We start from the raw sequence: 18213 nt of genomic DNA, 5'->3' as shown, positions 1-18213 counted from the left end.
AAAATTAATAACCCCAAGACTACTTAGCATAGATCAACTACATTTTATCCACAACGAATTAATGTACATCCCTACCACTATCTACGAAATGTGTAAACTGTGTAGATTTCGAACGAACTGAAAAACTCTCCAAACTCAGACAATAAAACATTCCATACTTCCGCTTTGCAAAGTTCAGACGCGTTTTATTTCGTTTTTTACGTTGGTGACGGCAAAAATTGAGAAACGTCTCAATTTTACGGGCTACAAAATCCGCCGCCATTTTGAAATCCAATATGGTGGACCAAAATCCAATATGGCAGCCCCCGGACAGGGAAAATTCATCTAAACCCATGCAATATGGGTATCTACGGAGTGGGCTTGATGAGGGCACTTAGCGAGCCCATTCCGCAGATACCCATATTGCATAGGTTTAGATGCATATTCCCTGTCCAGGGGCCGCCATATTGGATTTTGGTCTGCCATCTTAGATTTCAAAACGGCAGCGGATGTCAATTTTTCACTTCCCATCATCGAGCCCATTCCGCAGATATCCATATTGCATGGGTTTAGATGCATATTCCCTGTCCAGGGGCCGCCATAATGGATTTGTGGGAGCCATCTTGAATTTCGAAATTGCCCAAACTCTAGAATTTCACATATCTTCTAATCCTATGATTTTCGATGATTTTGATCTTGGTTGATATTGATGCTGGTTGATTTTGAGAATCGAAAATCACGGCTGATATTGGTCGAAAATCACATGTTATTTTCGTGGTGATGATAGCTTGTGATATTGGTGCGTGTGTTTTTAGGTGATCTTGATCTTGAAAGATTGCTGATTTTGATTTTCTGATCTTGATTTTAGCCAACACTGCATGCGAGCCAAGGAATGAAGACGCGATCGCAGAGCAGGAAGGTGGGCCCGTTGACCACTGGAGGTACAAGACGGGACCAAGCAACCACAAGCACCACAGCAGGAGGTTCGTCGAGTAACCCAACCCCGGGATTATGCAACAGCACAACATACACGGCATCGAAGGTAGTCTACCTAGAACCGATCAGGCACAAAAACCCCTCCCCGAGCCACCCGGCGGCAGTAGGAAAACTTCTACGAGAAGGCGGATTCATGACGTACAAGGAAATCACCAAAATCGGTAAGTTCCGGTTTAAGGTGGACCTTGATTCCGCAAGTAATTTTGCTCAGCTGTCGGGAGTCAAATTGGACGTGAAGAACCTGAAGATATTCGTGCCGCAGGGGCACAGGTAGACGCTAGTTTTCGTCCCGAATGTCCCCCTTGATTTCACGGAGGAGGAGATGGGAGCTTCCATCACCACCAGCGTTCCAGTGTTAGTGGGGTGTTTACATCTGTGCGGATTTACTCGCGCTAGTGTAGTCACCAACTAGCACGAATTTCAGTTACTCCTGGAATTTCATGCTGGTAGATGCTGATACCCTGTTTACATTACGCTGGTGAGCGTTTTTGCTAGCAGCGAGCTCATTAGCGCTAGTGAACCAGCCAAAGTGTAAACACCACATAAGGGTGGAAAGGATCAAGAACAAGAACAAGGACGGCGTGCTGGTTGACACGAGGAACGTAAAGGTGACCGTACAAGGCAGATTTGTCATAATTGTCCCATCTTTGCTTGATTTCCTATTCATATGGGACAGTTATGCTTTTATGGGCAGCTGTACATCTTCCCGGTAAAGCAGTGTGCACATTGTTGGAAGTTTGGACGCACAAAAGCGAGGTGTACTGGGAGGATGTTGTGTAGCAATTGCGGCAAAGTTCACGACCAGAACGCGGAATGCGCAAACACTCCGTTCTGCGTAAACTGCCACCAAAATCACCCAGCGAATGACAGAAACTGCCCGGAACGTGAGAGAAGAAGCGGAGTTCTGAAGAAGATGCTGTTGGACAGAGTTCCCTGGGTTGTGCGATCAGGATTCAACGGCGCCCGGAAACTCCGGCACCGGCCCAAGAATCGCGATCGAGGGAAGGTGCAGATGCGCCGGAGAGTACTGGAGAAATGATCAGCGCCAAGGCAGATCGGTCAAAACAAGGCCGGGGACAGAAACGGAGCATCACGAATCAGGAGGCCCGGAACGGCAAAGCGAGCCGGAAGGAAGCGGTAGGTCAGGATACAGCGGAAACTGCTACAAAGCCACGGAATTTGAGAAATTCATCGGACAGCTGAGACGGGATCTGATGAAGTTCTGTTTTGGGAAAACTGGTTGTCCCCCATCGTTCAACTCAAAACAAAATTGGAAGCCCGGGAGAGAACGGAGTTAGAAACATACCAGTTATTGATTGAGGTCAGCATGGAATTAGACAAAATCATCAAAGATACAATGGCGTCCAAACGGCGCCGGTGGTGTAGTGGTAAGCGTGATTACCTCTCACCCCAGCAGGCCTGGGTTCAATCCCAGTCGGCGCCGCCGGGATGTTCTGAGGCATAACATCTCTGATCACGCCTTCCTTCGGATGGGAAGTAAAGCCGTTGGTCCCCGGTTCATGAGTTGATGGGTCGATAGGTAGGGTCCAGGTGTGGGAGCTGCCTTCCTGGCACGTCGGTAGCATTGGTGCTCAGCACGGAAAACAAGATTGACGGAAAAAACAAACCAAAGGAAAAAAAAAAAAAAAAACAATGGCGTCCGCCAAGGAGCATCAGAATAGCGATCTATACTAGATTATAAAACACTAAAAATCCTCCAACATAACATACAAAGTAGAGAAAAGAGAAGAACTTTATGCATGCATGGCTTCAAATCAATTTAACGTAGCGCTCCTCCAAGAAATTTGGCTAAAGGAAAACGAAAAATTCAACTTTAAGGGATGCAAGCTGTTCTCCAAGAGACGATAGGATGGATACGGCGGAGTAAGAATCCTAGTGGCAGACGGGTTCGTAGCGGAAGCAATCGAAACTCTCGATTTCGAGCTGCTGGAAGTAGTGGGAGTCAAACTAAAACGAGGATTCCACCCAATCAATCTTCTCTCGGCCTACCTACCAGGTTCGGGCAACGGGGCTCGCAAGGAGATAACGTTGTTTTGCGAATTCCTCAAAGAGATGGACGGGGAAACAGTGATAGGAGCGGATTTCAAAGCACACCACAAATCCTGGAGCCCAGAATTTACAACCTGCAATCGCGGGAGTTTATTAGTCGACCTTATTGAGGAATCAAACCTGATTTTGCTCAACGACGGATCACACACAGCGGTTGCACCACTTGGCGGCAGGAACTCAGCCATCGACGTAACTTTGGTGACCCCCGGGCTGGCCAGGAAATCCACATGGATTGTTAAGAAGGAGGAATTTGAAAGTTCGCATATGTGCATCGCTCTGGAGATTGGCAGCGAAATTCCGAAGGTGGAAAGAACGGTCAGGAGGATCAACCGGGAAAAGCTGGTCAATCAGCAGAATGCGATGCGGCCACAATTCATCTATTCGTCTGAGGAAATGGTGGCCACCTTCAACAAAGCAGTAGAGCTACGTAAAGCTTCAAAAACAAGAAAGCCAACTTCCTCAAAACCTGGTGGACGGATGAAATCGCGAACCTCTACGAAAGCAAGCAACAAGCAGGACATACAACAAACAAAAAACGAACTCGAGCTTCAACAGACTGCAAAAGGAAATGGCACTTTTCAAAAAGGAAGTAAGGAGGACCAAACGAAGATCCGTAAGGGAGTTGACGGAAAAAAATCGACGAAATGACCCCACCAAGGCACAGTGGTTGAAAAGTCCATTTTGACGCTCTTAATTAATAGCACCATGGAGAGTGGATTTAGAGTAATGACGTCTTCAGCAAAGTTGATGAGTATGACATGCTTTATCTTTTGAAGGCATGGGTTTTGTGATTAATCCCCCTAAAAGTGAAATGGAAAATTTATTTTTTCACAATGTCGCGATTTTGCTGAAGACATAAAAGTTGTAAATTCCACTCAAATCGAGATAGAGAGCGTTGTTTGAGGACAGACCCCCAAAAACACGTTTTTCATCAAAACATATGTTTTCTTTAATTTTAGGTCTTCACTATGTTCAACAAAGTTGATTGGTATACTAAAATACACATATTTCTAGAACACACTATACCTGCATCATTTTAATAGGATGAGTTATTGATAAATTTTCTTCTATTTTTCTCATACAGGGTGCGTGACGAATTTTTGCAGTAAATGGCATATTTGAGAAAAAATACACCAGTTAGTTATTCTAGCAATGAATTTTGTGCGATTTATTTTCTTTCGCAACATATGGAAGTTGTAAGTAAATTTATTCAAAAAAATTGCCTTCCCTTTCGACGACTGTAGTTAGACGCTTCCGGAAACTGCAGTGTGCACGTTTTAAAATGTTTCGATCCATAGATGTCATCACTGCCTTGATTTTAGCTTTTAGCGACTTAAGTGTGGTGTGAGGGGTTCTATTGGTATCCCGTTGGACGATGCCCTATACAAAATAATCCAATGGATTGATATCGGGACTGCTTGGGGGCCAAATTTCTTCCTCCCAAATTTACGAAATATTTTCCGTAAGCCATTTCTGTGCTTTATTAGCAGTATGAGCAGGTGCTCCGTCTTATCACTTTCCCAAGTGTAGGTTAGGTGTACATAGTAGTTGTAGGTTAGTTTTAGTTGTAAATAGTAGTTATAAGTAGTCTCCTTTTTCCAATTCAAATCAAACCAATCCCACCAAGGTGGTCATACTTTAAAATAGGTCTGATAGGACTAGGAACTGTAAATAATAATTAAAATCTCAAATGTACTAAAGTTGAAAAGGCGCATCTGTGTCACTTCACAAATTCATACATGTAAACAACACAATCACAAGAAATAAAGATCATTTAAATGGCAAACTTTCCCAAGCCTTTTTTAATATTATACACTGTTCTTTCAGACACATTTACCGACCGAATTATTTCTTTCATGCATACTCCGGCGCGCAACAAAGCGACAACGGCTGACAGATTGCTCTCTTGTTTCGACATCTTTACGTTTACTCAACATTGTTTATTTAAATCTTACACCTAACAGTATAAGCTATCCAGTGCTGCCAAATATATCTAAATCATGATGCACAAGCATGAGAAATTACTATTTGAAATTTACTGCAAAAATTCGTCACGCACCCTGTATTTTGGACTTGCGTATCTTTCTTAGGTGCAAGAAGGTGAAAATGAAGTTAGCTGGAGAGTTGTTATAAAAACAAACACCCGTTGATAGGCTTTATAGAAGTCATGTAAATAACAAGGGGATACTTGTTTTCTACTGCGTAATAAATTCGTTTCCATAGTTACCGGCTCCATGAACATTTCTCAGAGCTTGTAAAATTCAAGAACTGCACATTTTCTTTTCAAACGGTTACCAGAAGACAAAACTAAAACATCAAGAACGAAAAAATCTATCAAATTCAGTTAAACTTGTGAGTCGATAAGCGTTTTTCCATAGTGCTCATCACTGTTTTTCATCAAGCGTGAAGGAATTGTGAAAGTATATGAAAGAATGTAAGATAGAAGAACTGCGGAAGCCAAGCGAAGGATAGAGAGAGACTAATTCTGCCAAAGAAACCGGACAGCAGAAGAAACTACGAGAGCAGGACTTTGAAATAAAATAGCATTATTTGGTAGGGCTTAATTTATTTTATATTTTTCAATTCATCGTTAGATCACAACAAGTGCTAATGATTTGATTTTTCTAGATTCAATTTAAGTTGAAATTGATAAGCGTGACCTCTTGTCACTATGGTCAAAAACGAGTGGAGGCCGATCATCAAAATTCAACTGCGTTTATGAGACGGTACTCCAGTGTTATGTCGTAAATGTGAATATTATGCCGGATGTGGCTGCACATGTCGGAAAACCCATGAAAACGATGTGCGACTTTTTTTCAAAAGCTCTGGACCAAACATGCTCGTGCATGGTTGTCAAGTGTCACACCGAGTATTTCAGTAAGCCGTTCACGCTTCCGGAAAACGTTTTAAACTTGCTTTCGTCTACTTCTGAAAATGCGAAAAGTGTGACAGGACGGAAGGTTGTTCCTTTCGATGAATGTCTCACGCAAGTCCTGCAGATGAAAATAAGTTGGTTCATTCTTTGAAGAAGTCCTTGAGCAACCTTATACCCAAATACACAGATCTACAGGCTTTGGCTTTGTTAATCGACACCAACCTATCGAACCTGGTAACCTGGAAACTTTTATTTAACAGATACCGAGTGTTCAATACTCGCAAGCAATCAAGATCGCTTAAAAATCGTGATCTATTGAACTGGCTCATCAGATCCATTGATTACTAGTATTCGTGGATTGCCTAAAAAGTACGAAAAGTCATTGTCGAGTGATGCTAAACAGCTGCTAGCAGAAGAAGCTAAAGGAAATGAAAATGATTATATTAATGGTTATGATTATGATAATAATGATGATAATTGAATACAATACAAAATATTGACATCAAAAATGGAAAACCAATCGAAGATTGAAAGATTTTAATTGAAGAAAAATATGTGGATATATTGAAGTTGATAATCTTTTTTACTCTGGTTATATCATACAACAGAGTAAAGATATGGATACTTGTTTTGATCACAACTCCTCAGCAGACGGTCGTGGACGGACAAGTTTGAAAGCTCTTTAAATGTAGTCTTAGATGCAATTGATTTCATCTGCACCTTTTTGCACCTAAGAAAGATACGCAAGTCCGAAATATGAGGAAAATAGAAGAAAATTTATCAATAAATCATCCTATTAAAATGATGCAGGTATAGTATGTTCTAGAAAGGTGTGTATTTTAGTATACCGATCAACTATGTTGAACATAGTGAAGACCTAAAATTAAAGAAAATATGTGTTTTGATGAAAAACGTGTTTTTGGGGGTCTGCGCTCAAACAACGCTCTCTATCTCGATTTGAGTGGAATTTACGACTTTTATGTCTTCAGCAAAGTTGTTGGTAACTATTTTTGCTTTAACTTTGCTGAGGACGTCAACCATTTATCTCGACATTGTGAAAAAATAAATTTTCCATTTCACTTTTAGGGGGATTAATCACAAAACCCGTACCTTCAAAAGATAAAGCATGTCATACTCACCAACTTTGCTGAAGACGTCATTACTCTAAATTCACTCTCCATGGTGCTATTAATTAAGAGCTTCAAAATGGACTTTTCAACCACTGTGCAAGGCAGTTGTGGAACATGGTGAAAGGAATCGATACGGCGCTCACAGGAAGGCACAAAAAAGGAATAGAAATCACGCGCGAGGAGGGAGAAAAGTTCATGGATCATTACTTCCAGGACAAACTCCGAGAGGTTCTCTTTCCGTCAGTAGACACGGAAAAGATCCTTGAAGGATACGAAATGGCCATTAAGGACGAGGAAATTATAACCGTGCTTCACGAGAGGAAAACACATTCTGCCGCAGATCCAAACGGGATGTCAACGCACCCCTGCAGTAGTATGGCAGGCACTGTTTTAGGAAGCAATTCAGAACTCGTATAAGCAACACAACAGCATCTACACCGATGCTTCAAAAACACACTTGGGGACAGCTTTCGCTGTCTTCGATGAAACGGATGCGATCAGCGTGGCAGAGAGCATCAATAACAACTTCACGATTACGAATGCGGAACTGCTCGGCATACTGAAGGCAATCGAGTTAGTCAAGGAGAAAGGTTACAGGAAAGCTGTCATCTTCACTGACTCTAGGAGCGCCTGCGAAATGCTGCTGAATGAACGATCTTTCGAGGAAAACTACATACTGTGGGAAATCTACAAGGAATTCCGGTCTGTCAGAGGGAACGCCATCAGGATCCAGTGGGTGCCAAGTCACAACGGAATAAAAAGGTAATGAGTCAGCAGATCAGTTAGCGGTCGCCAAAGCACGGGATAACCAGTCCTTCTTCCGTGGGATCACACTAGCAGATGCGTTGATCCTCAGCAATACAGAAGTCTGGGAGGATTGGACGCGGAAGAACAAGGAAGCTTCAAAGGAGAAAGGAAAATGGCACTACAAACTCATGGAACACGAAAATATGGAGCCATACAGCCGGATGATGTAAAAGTTTTGAACAGAGTGAGAAGTGGACACTGCCTCACTAAGGATAGAAAGGCGAGCTTGATGACACGTGTGACTGGTGTGAAGCTACTAAAGACATGAATCACATCCTGTTCGGTTGTGCACGCTAGAACCAAAATAGAACCCAATTTCCGGCACTGGAATACATGAAACCGCTAGAAAACATCCTGACGGATGGATGTGAAGAAGAAATGAAGCAAATCACGAAATTCCTGAAAGTAAACAACATACACATATAAGGTGGACAACCAAACATCCAGAAACTGTACACTCAAAGAAGCAAGCCTTAAACGACTACAGTGGTGAGATGGACAAGTCAAGACAAATCAAAAAAAGTAGGGGAAATGGATGTAATATGGGCCTAAATGTCCCTAATTTGGGCCCATACATAAATTCAGCAATCGACCCAATTTTCAATAGCTACCAAAAATATCCATTGACAATTCTACTCTGAACTCACAAAATTCCGCTTCTAATTAAAACTTTCCTAGAGTTATTCCCAAAACTCCCTAGGACATTTTCTCTGAACTACCTCTTGAATTCGTTCTGACATCTTTTCAAAATTCCTATGAAATTTTCATCGAAATTCTCTTTAAAAGTTCTTCAAAGTGATTCATCTTAAAAATCTATATCAGGCCAAGGGTCTTAGATTTTTTTTATCCAATTTTCCATTAAAATTTAGGTTTACTCTCCAGTTGTCTAAAGTGAATACTCACTCGAAGTTCGTATCCGCGATCAGGTCCTTCAGCGGGGAGAATTTGTACTGGCGGCGAACCAATCCCAGCAGGCAGGCAGAGTCCTGACCCTTGGCGCAGATGGTACCGTCCGCAGCGGTGTTGGCCTTCAGCTGCTCAACCAACCATTCGACGCACTTGGCCGCCATTTTGGTACCCATGTTTCGATCGAAAGGAGTTGGCGATCCACCTTGTTGCATGTGACCTACAGTGAAAGATGTATAAATGTCTTTGCTACTGAACGATTTGGAAACATACCCAGCACATTCATCCTGGTGGAGAACAGTCCTTTGCCTTCCTCCGAGTACAGGCGGAAGATGAATTCAGTGTTGTAGTTGTCCGAAGCTTTTTCGTTACGCAGAATTAAACCACGCTGGACGCCGTCACTCATCTTCGATGCCATATGGTAGACATCCTGCTGAAGGTCCTTGATGGAGAACTTTTCCTCGTAGATGTAGGCAGCATCGGCACCGCCAGAGAGACCAGCAAGCGTGGCCAGATAGCCACAGTAGCCACCCATGGTTTCGATGACGAAAACACGACGCTTGGTACCCTGAGCCGACTGACGGATACGATCGCAAATTTCGGTAATCTCATTCAGACCGGTATCAGTACCGAGAGAGAACTCCGTTCCAGGAACATTGTTGGAAATGGTCGCCGGAATGACCACGATTGGGATGCAGAACTCCTTGAAGTTGTCGCGTTGATCCGCCAGCTGGCCTGCAGCGTGGTAAGCCTCAAATCCACCGATGATCAGCAGAGCTTGAATATTGAATTCCTTCAAACGGGCAGCAACTTCTTTGAACTTGCCCTCCGGAAGAGTACGCTTGGTACCCAGGAAGGCACCGCCCTGTCCGACCCATCCAGTTACATTGGACCAATCCATGTTCTTGATATTGCCGGCGATCAGACCCTCGATACCATCGTGGATGCCCATCACCGAGTCACCACGGTAAATGCAATTCCGGACGAATGATCGAACGGCTGCATTCATACCGCAAGCCGGAGCACCGATGTGCATCACAGCCATCGTATAACCTCCGATGCCACGACCCTGTGCATCGAAAACCTCCTTCGGTGGCTTCAAGCGCGTCAACATCTTGTACGTCTCCAGGTTCCGGGCGAACGAACGACCACGTAGTTCAACGGCCATTTCCCAGTTCTTATCCGCCATGGCTTGGGCGACGGCCTTGGTACGTTGGACGCATTCCATCAGCGGGACACGCACGGCCTGGTTTCCGTCCAGCGAGACGACGCATGGTTCGGTGGTGTCGGTCGCTTCCATCAGAGCCAACACGGCTTCGGCACCCATGCGGCAACCCTGCGGATTAGAATGGTTGGTTGAATATCATAATAATAATCGCGATGAAAAAAAAAATAGCATGGCACTCACCAGAATACGATCGAACGAGCTGGGGTTGCCACCGCGCTGCACGTGGCCCAGCACGGTAATCCTAGTGTCCTGGTTCAGCTTGTCGACCACCACCTGTTTGACCTTCTCGGCCGTGATCGGTTGACCTTCGCGATCGATGGCACCCTCCGACACGATGATGATGTTCAATCTTTGACCTGCGGAACGTTCCTGTGGTTCGTCCGGTGCGATAAGCGAATCGAAGTGAGTCATGGCAAAAACAAAACAAAACACAGATTAGCTTTTATCGGCGATTGACCCGGTTGTTGGGAATGTTTGGGATTATTTAGATTGCAGAGAGTGTTAGTGACATATATTTGAATGTAACATAGCTATATAACTAAAAGCGGAAACGCGGGGGAGTAGTATACTTAATATAAACGAAATGATTCTTCATAACTGAAATCAAACAAAGCGCTTGGCAGATGGATAATGATTGCAGCAATGACAGTTCATCCGGATGGTTGAATTTTGGATGGCATTAGGTGGTGAACAATGAATGGCACAAACTTTCATGAATTTGATTTGACGCTGTGCTACCGAACTTTGGAATGAAGTATAGGTACGTCTAGGACTATTGGACAACGTTCCATGTAAAGAGCGGTTCACAATGCATCCGGATTTGATACCTTGCGGTGAATGTTATAGTTGGACAATGGATCGAATCCGGATACATTGTACGCCGCTCATAACAATGAAGCATGCAACACTTTCATCATATTGGTGAACAACCTTGCAGATATAAATACTAGTCAACTTACTAATTACTGTGTTGTTGAAATATGTTTAAGCATGATTTGAGTTATTGAAAAAGATGGTGTTTCTTAGTGTTCTGTCCAGCAGGAATTGAGCATGTTCATGGGCGAGTATTATTTATAGTCAAACAGCTATTCGTGTGTTCTTCAATTCTTGTGAAACTGTATCTTTTTTCACGGTCCGAAAAACAAGTAGGAAACTAAGATTGTTCGTTACACTATAACTATAAATAAATGAATTTATTCAGGGTTGGGGTATTGGTGGAAAACCCAGTTCCCAGTTGAATAATTTTCTTAATAAGGTTCCGTTACTTAATTACATGGAGCCCAGTGCAACAAAAGCAAACATTCGCGGATCGTAGCAACATTGTGACCTAAACCAGATCGAAGCAATCTATAAATTTTCTTATGTCGTTTTCGTTTTTGCGGTGTAGCACTAGTGTAGTGTAAGTAGGAATAAGCGCGAGCCTTTGACAGCTCATCATCATTTGTTTGTAAACAAAGATGCATCCTATATCTACACCCTAAAATATTTTGGTGTACGGCAGTGTACCATTTATCATATATATCATTTTCACACTGCCGTACTATAATGGAGGGCTGGTAGCGACAATGTTGAAGAAATACGTGGCCAAATAGTGACTTATAGTTGTAAAAAAGTGACTAAAAAGTGACCTAAGGGTAGAAAATTAGTCGTCCTGATGGCATACAAAATATGTAAATGTTTGATGTTTTAGACTTATTCAATTAGATTCTCATAATCACCTTAATATGTTAGATAGGAACCTTAAAAGAGAAAGAATCAATAGAAAGTTTATGACTAAACCTCCAAGCTTCTACTACCTACAAAAACCCGAGGGGGACGACTCTATCTACGATGCAGAAAATATTGTGTTTTGCTGTGGCTAGCTGCGCGTACGCTGAGTAGATAGCAAGAAGATTTATCACGATTTTGAAGATTTCCTGCAAAAAAATGACGCGCGATGCAAGTAGATGCGAGAAATGAAAGAAGATTGTTCGAAGATTTATTCGCTAGTGTGAGATTTTTTGAGCATCTAGAATCGAGATTTAGATGTGTCGCCCCCCTCGCAAAAACCCGAAAAACCGGGAATTCTCAGGGAATTTTATTTTTCCTGAAAATAACTGGAAGGGAAGTCTCAGGGAATCTTATCATTATTCATGGAATTTAATAATTTTCTTACTAAGAACGCATTTTAAAATAAAAACATTTAATATTCCTAGTTATTTTCATTCACACATTGAACTTTATAGATCCAAAATGAATTAATCTTCAGTAACAAATGTTTTTTTTTATGGTTCTAGGATATGCATATGTATTTTTATCAACTCTGAACTGAAAAGTTGTAATACTTCAAGAATCTGGAGTCAAATTCCTTGCACAGTTTTAAGGCTCACGAAATTGTATTATTATTTCTAAGGACGTCATTCCTCGAGAGTTCTGTGAAAAAAAACTATGAGAAAAACATCAACTGCAATCTGCTTTCATGGTAGTTCTGAGAAATTTTAGACTTCATGTGAAGCATAAGCCTAAGATAGTAAACTCCAAGTGAATTTTCATGAGAAATCAGAATGGACTATTCTGAGGTCTTCAGAACTACTTGAAAGTTCCCAAAATATTCCTGAAGTTAATTAAATAGTCTTCAAATTCTTTTATAGTTGAGCTTTATTAGCGAGATCAATATCTTTCTAGAAGTTCTCGAAACTTCTCTTAAGTGTTGTTCTAATGAATCTTCTTGTACTACCATAAATTTAATTGAACTGTTCTAACCAATGTTTAAGCTTGCGTGAACTTCTGAACTTAAGTGAAAACCTCAATAATTTTCTTAACATCTCTTAAGTTCTCTGAAAATCTGGGAACTTCTTTAAATTTCCCGCTAATTCAGTGAAACTTATGGAACTGAACTCCCCTGAAATTCCCTTTGTTTTTGGAGCTTTTCTAAACTTATTTGAGATGCTCCAGAAATGTCCATAAAAGTTCCTGAAGTTCTCGAATCTTCCCTTAAGTTCCATAGACTTTTATGAAGTTCTCGAATTGTTTCTGAAGATCTCTGTACTTCTGTGAAGTTTTCAAAGTTATTCTGAAATTTCAGGAACTTCTTTAAGCTTCCGCAGCGAAACAATTCATATAGTTCAATGATTTTCACTGAAGTTCGCAAGGTTTGTCTGAAGTTTTTAAAACTGTTTCCTGATGTTTTTAAAACAGCCCAAAATATTTCTCGATTTCCTTAAAATTCTCTAGACTGCCCTGAATATCTTAGATTTTTTTTTTAAACTCGCCATTTTACTGGAATTGATTTAATTGTCTTTAAGCTTTACAATTTTCCTTAATTTTTATAAAGTTTATAAACGCTTACGGAACTTTGCCTTAAATCACTAATTTTCCCTGAAAAGTCTGGACATCCCAGAAGTTTTCTATGCTTACCTTAATTTCTCTAAATTAATCAAATGTTCCGGTAAATTTTCTGATGTATATTTATAATTCCCTGAAGCTAAAGTTTTCGGATCATCATAGAATTCTCGGAATATCCCATAGTTCTAAGAAACTCCTTGTAAATTTCCTTAAGTTAATGTGATTTTCTGATGTTATCTGATCGTTCTCGAAGTACTCGGAACTTCACTGAATATAATGAAACAATCTAAAAATATCTAAATTTCTTAGAAGTTTCTGGAATTTCTTGAAAATATCGGTGCTTGCTAAAAGTTCTCGTTTTTTTTCTTTAATTAATGGAACTTCGTTGATGTTCTCTAATCAACTTAGCAAAATATTCGAATTTTTTTAGATCTTGGTATATCCATGATATAACACCCTTGAAATACTCTCACATTTTCCGGATGTTCATATAATTTTGATTGCGTTCCAGAAATTTTCTCTGAGCAATCCAAAATTTCCGAAAACTCCGGTTTCTGCAACTTCCTTGAAATTTTTTGAACTGCCCTTTAATTCTCTGATCTGTCTTGATGTTCTCGGAGCTTCACTAAAACTCTCAACTCTAATGAAGATCTCGGTTCTGCTTTAAAATAAATGGAATTCTCGTGAACACCCTTAAACTTTCCGGAAATCTCTGGATTTCTGTGCAGTCCCGGAAATATTTCTGACGTTTTCATAAAATTTCTGAAGGTCTCTGTACTAAATCATTCGGAACATCTTATGGGTTCTTGATTTTATTTCAGCACATTATTTGTCTTAACTCAGGCTTATAGGTTTTTAAACCAATTTAATAGTCTGGGGTATAGTTTCGGGGACTTCCCCTTAAGATCTCTAGATCTAACTTTTTTGAGATCAATAGAACTTCATTAAAGACTCATTAAAAATGTTGTGATCTTAGACTTACTAAAATGAAGTGTTCAACTTGAACATTTAATGGATTTGTTTCTTTAAAACTGATTGTCATCTATTAAAAACGTTTGCGTTAAAAACATATTTTTAAAGCATTTCATACATAGCATTCTTATTATAAGCCTGGAAATTATCCGCAAAGTTATGGAAAAACCTGAAAAACTCAGGGAACTTTATTTAGCCAAATGAGTGGACACACTGTAGATAGAGAAGAATGATTAAACGTAAAAAAAGGTCGTCAACTTTGAATAGTTCACAAAATAGAACAAAATGTAGGCCTATTCAGAAGAATGATCAATCTTGAAATAATTTCACGTTTAAAAAGTTTAAAATAGTGACTTATTACAAGAAAAAGTTACTTTAGTGACTTGGCCTTAAAAAAGAGACTTTTTAGTGACTGGCTTGAAAAAAGTGACCAAGTCACTAAAAAGTGTCTCGCTACCAGCCCTGACTTTGTACCCTTTCTTCACCTGCCACTTAAATCTTGAATCCCGGTTTGACCCATACACAGGGTGGTAACTGAATTTAAGAAATTAAATTTCAGTCCGCATCGTGCTCTCTTGCCGTGCGGATCTATTTGCTTTTTGTTGAAGGAAGTGTTACTGGTACCTAAAGCTACAACAAAATTGTACTCTACGCGATGTAATACCACCGACAAACCGACATGACACTTAATTCTGACTTATGCCCGAAAATCGTAAACGGCCGATTTAAATGTGCAGTTATCCGAACCGTCAAAACCATAAGATGTATTGATCTAGATAAAAATAATTTGTCCATAATAGATCAGACACGAACCAATTCATAACTTTTGCATGCGGGTTCATGGCTTAGCTAAATATTTCCCGCGAACACGGAGCCAGATGTCAGTAGTGTGCTTTGATCAGAAATTGTATTGTTTTTCCTATGGTCATTCATATCGGTTTGTCGGTGGTAATACCATAGAGGTAACTCTAAGACCAGAAGGTCCCCAAGAAACGAGCTCAACTTTTTGGCTCAGCTCTGGTACTATCTTCGGTCCCAAGCTAATCGATTCACCCCTCGGAACATAGGAAAATCCATTAGCCCCTAATTTTATCTGTTAAACTTTCATAGCGAATCAAAACAAACATAGTGTAGTACTGGAATTTCGACTAGAATGGGGTACGTTAATCGTTTGCTTTGGACCAATAGGCTAGTCAAGTAGTGAGCCAATTTAAAATCGTTAGTTTCGTATTGACTGTTGGTAATACTGCTTTGATATCGATTTCGGATTCTTATAGTAATCTTCTTGGAAGTCGATTTGAAGAAACTTTGTTCTGCCACCATGGCGCCTAAACTCAAAAGAAAAGGGCAATCTCTTGATCCCCCTTCTAATGAAATATTACTCAAATAATAAATTTCACATGCTCAGGAAAGATGAGAATGATCCATCATCCAAATTCCATTAAACATTCCCGGCTTAATGTCAAGAAGGAAAAGGTCCCCCTATTGTGATAACCATTTCCGTGTATTGGCTGAAACCTTGGACGGAGTCAAACGTCATCTCAAGTATCTTACTGCAAAGGACGACTGTCCTGTGAAGGAAGATCATAAGAAATTTCAATGTTCAAATTGTGGAGAAAACCACATATCCAATTTTTGGGAATGTAAGAATTGCAAAGCGATCCTAGAATCACATTCTAAGCGACAGGTAGAAACGCTCCACGTTCCCGAGCAGGTACTAATTTCTCTGCTGTTAACAATGATCAGCGAGGAACAAAATCTACATTCGAACCCGCAGTTACAAACAGCTCCCCTGCTTCAAATTTTTCATTTGTTCATCAACAATGTTCAACGAGTAAATGGAGCTGTTGCAGCTGGTGGAAATCGAAATAAAAATTCTAGTGAACATAATTCAAACCGAGATTCAAACGGAAATTTTGATGAATTTTACATTACTGCTCCTAAAACGGATTTTTTGCAGAAATCATTAATTGACATGATTACTGATATGCTAAAAACTAACAGAATGTTTGATGCTATTCAAACTGGAGTAAAATTTGCGAATAATACCGTCATGACTTTGAAATTCAGTCATGGATTTTAAATCATTAAATATTTTGAATTCGAAAGCTCTATCTCTTAAAGATAATGAAGACGAGCTATTTAACTTTTTGAGAGTACATAACGTGCATATCGCCGTTATAACTGGAGCGTTCCTTAAATCTGACCATAAGGATACAAGGGACGCAAATTAATGCATTTATCGAAACGATCGATTTATAGCTGCCTATTTGCAATTCCAATGCGTAGGCTAGCAAAACAATTTTCTCAAGGGTGACCTTCAAAAACTTATCCCTCACATGGAATAATGCTCAAAGCAATTCCAATGGTAATATTCTGTTTGATGATTGTTCTGCAGGTTATTACACTATTCAATATCCAAACAACCCAGCATGCTTGCTTCAGCAAGAAATCCCTCCACTATTGATTTAGTCTTAACTGATTCATGTCAAATTTGTAGCCAATTGGTTACCCATTCTGACTTCGGTTCTGATCACCTTCCAGTAACTTTTGAAATATCTCAAGACATAATGTCTAATCCCAACAGCTCTACTTTCAATTATCATAGTGCTGATTGGGAGCAATATCGAACATTTATGGAAATTAGCTTTAATCTAAACATTCCTTTGCAAACCAAAGATGAAATTAATTATGCTCTTGACTACTTCTATTTATAGTTGAAGCAAGAGCTGCCTCAGTACCAAAATTCGAGTTTAAATTCGATTCAATTGTAATAGATGACTATCTCAGCTCTTGATCCGTCTGAAAAATGTTCGTAGGCGGCAATACCAAAGAATATGCGATCCTGCAAGGAAAGTTATCTGGCGGGATTTGCAAAAACAAATTAAAAAGCGATTCTCTGCCCTGAGGCACAAAGCATTTGAAAATAATGTTTCGAAATTAGACTCGAGTTTCAAACCTTTTTGGAAGCTCACAACAATTTTGAAAAAAAAAAACGCAAAAGCCTATTCCAGAAGGTGGTAGAGTTTTGATCACAAATTCGGAAAAAGCTCTGAAACGAGTGTACCCCATTAGGCATAAATACGTTAGGCATACGGACGTTAGGCATAAAGTCATTAAGCATAATGGACGTTAGGCATAATGGACGTTAGGCATAATGGACGTTAGGCATAATGGACGTTATGCATTAAATACCTTGCTGCTGTGTAACTCTAGAAACCTGTTTCGAAATTGCTTAAATTAGGCTAAGCGTTGAATAAAAACTGATACAAGTTAAACAAACATAGTTTATTTAATAAGCACAGTTTGAAATCCATTATTTATCATATCATAAGTGATGTAGCTACATATTAACTTAGATCCAAGATTAGTAGCAATAGCGGTTAAGTAATCTGGCAATGAAAACTCAGCATAGTTTTGAACTATATCTTGAAATCAATTGCAATTGTCAAAGAAGAAAGGGTTTTCCTCAAAGAACAGCTCATGAAATAAAGAATGGTGAATTCTGTGATTTTTCATTCAATAACAAAAAAAAAAAAAAAACAGCTAAGGTTGAATAAAATATGATGCCAAAGCACAGCTCGTGAAATGAAGAATGGTGAATTCTGTGGATTTTCATTCAATAACAAAAAAAAAAACATATCTGCTGCTTCCAGGATTTCCTGCCATACTTTTTGATACAACGATTCTGTTTTTGTTGTCTTCAGAATGAAAATTAGCGGAACCGTCTGCTGATGTGAGCGAGCAATACTCCCATGAACAGTGACGAGTTGCCGAAACAAACAAGGAACTGTGGCAAACGTATCATCTGTAACCCAATACTTTGCCTGTCCAAGACGTCGCAAGTTTTCATGAGTTCCAAAAATTAGGGCTCCGATGTCAGCAATCAATACACGGTCTCCATTATCATCCTTCTGGAATTCGTC

The 18213-nt window shown here is 40.1% G+C and overlaps 1 protein-coding gene and 1 pseudogene across 3 annotated transcripts in view; one reads left to right on the top strand and one right to left on the bottom strand.

The window, feature by feature from the left end:
* Pfk (ATP-dependent 6-phosphofructokinase) overlaps window positions 1-18213 on the bottom strand; it is a 56127-nt gene that overhangs the window by 12566 nt on the left and 25348 nt on the right. For all 3 annotated transcript variants that reach the window (XM_065230144.1, XM_065230142.1, XM_065230143.1), the window contains exons 5-7: window positions 10172-10360; window positions 9037-10099; window positions 8761-8983 (exon numbers count right to left, since the gene is read on the bottom strand). In XM_065230144.1, the coding sequence (XP_065086216.1) occupies window positions 8761-8983; window positions 9037-10099; window positions 10172-10360 (1475 nt within the window). The remainder of the gene's footprint in view (window positions 1-8760; window positions 8984-9036; window positions 10100-10171; window positions 10361-18213) is intronic.
* On the top strand, window positions 7194-8286 carry LOC135708189 (uncharacterized; annotated as a pseudogene).

The sequence above is a fragment of the Ochlerotatus camptorhynchus genome, unplaced genomic scaffold (genome assembly GCF_037179485.1).
Source record: "Ochlerotatus camptorhynchus isolate MF236.1 unplaced genomic scaffold, CSIRO-AGI_Acam_v1.1 ptg000328l, whole genome shotgun sequence".
Lineage (NCBI taxonomy): Eukaryota > Metazoa > Arthropoda > Insecta > Diptera > Culicidae > Ochlerotatus > Ochlerotatus camptorhynchus.
Note: the sequence above shows the minus strand (reverse complement) of the source record. Positions and strands in the feature narration are given on the sequence as shown.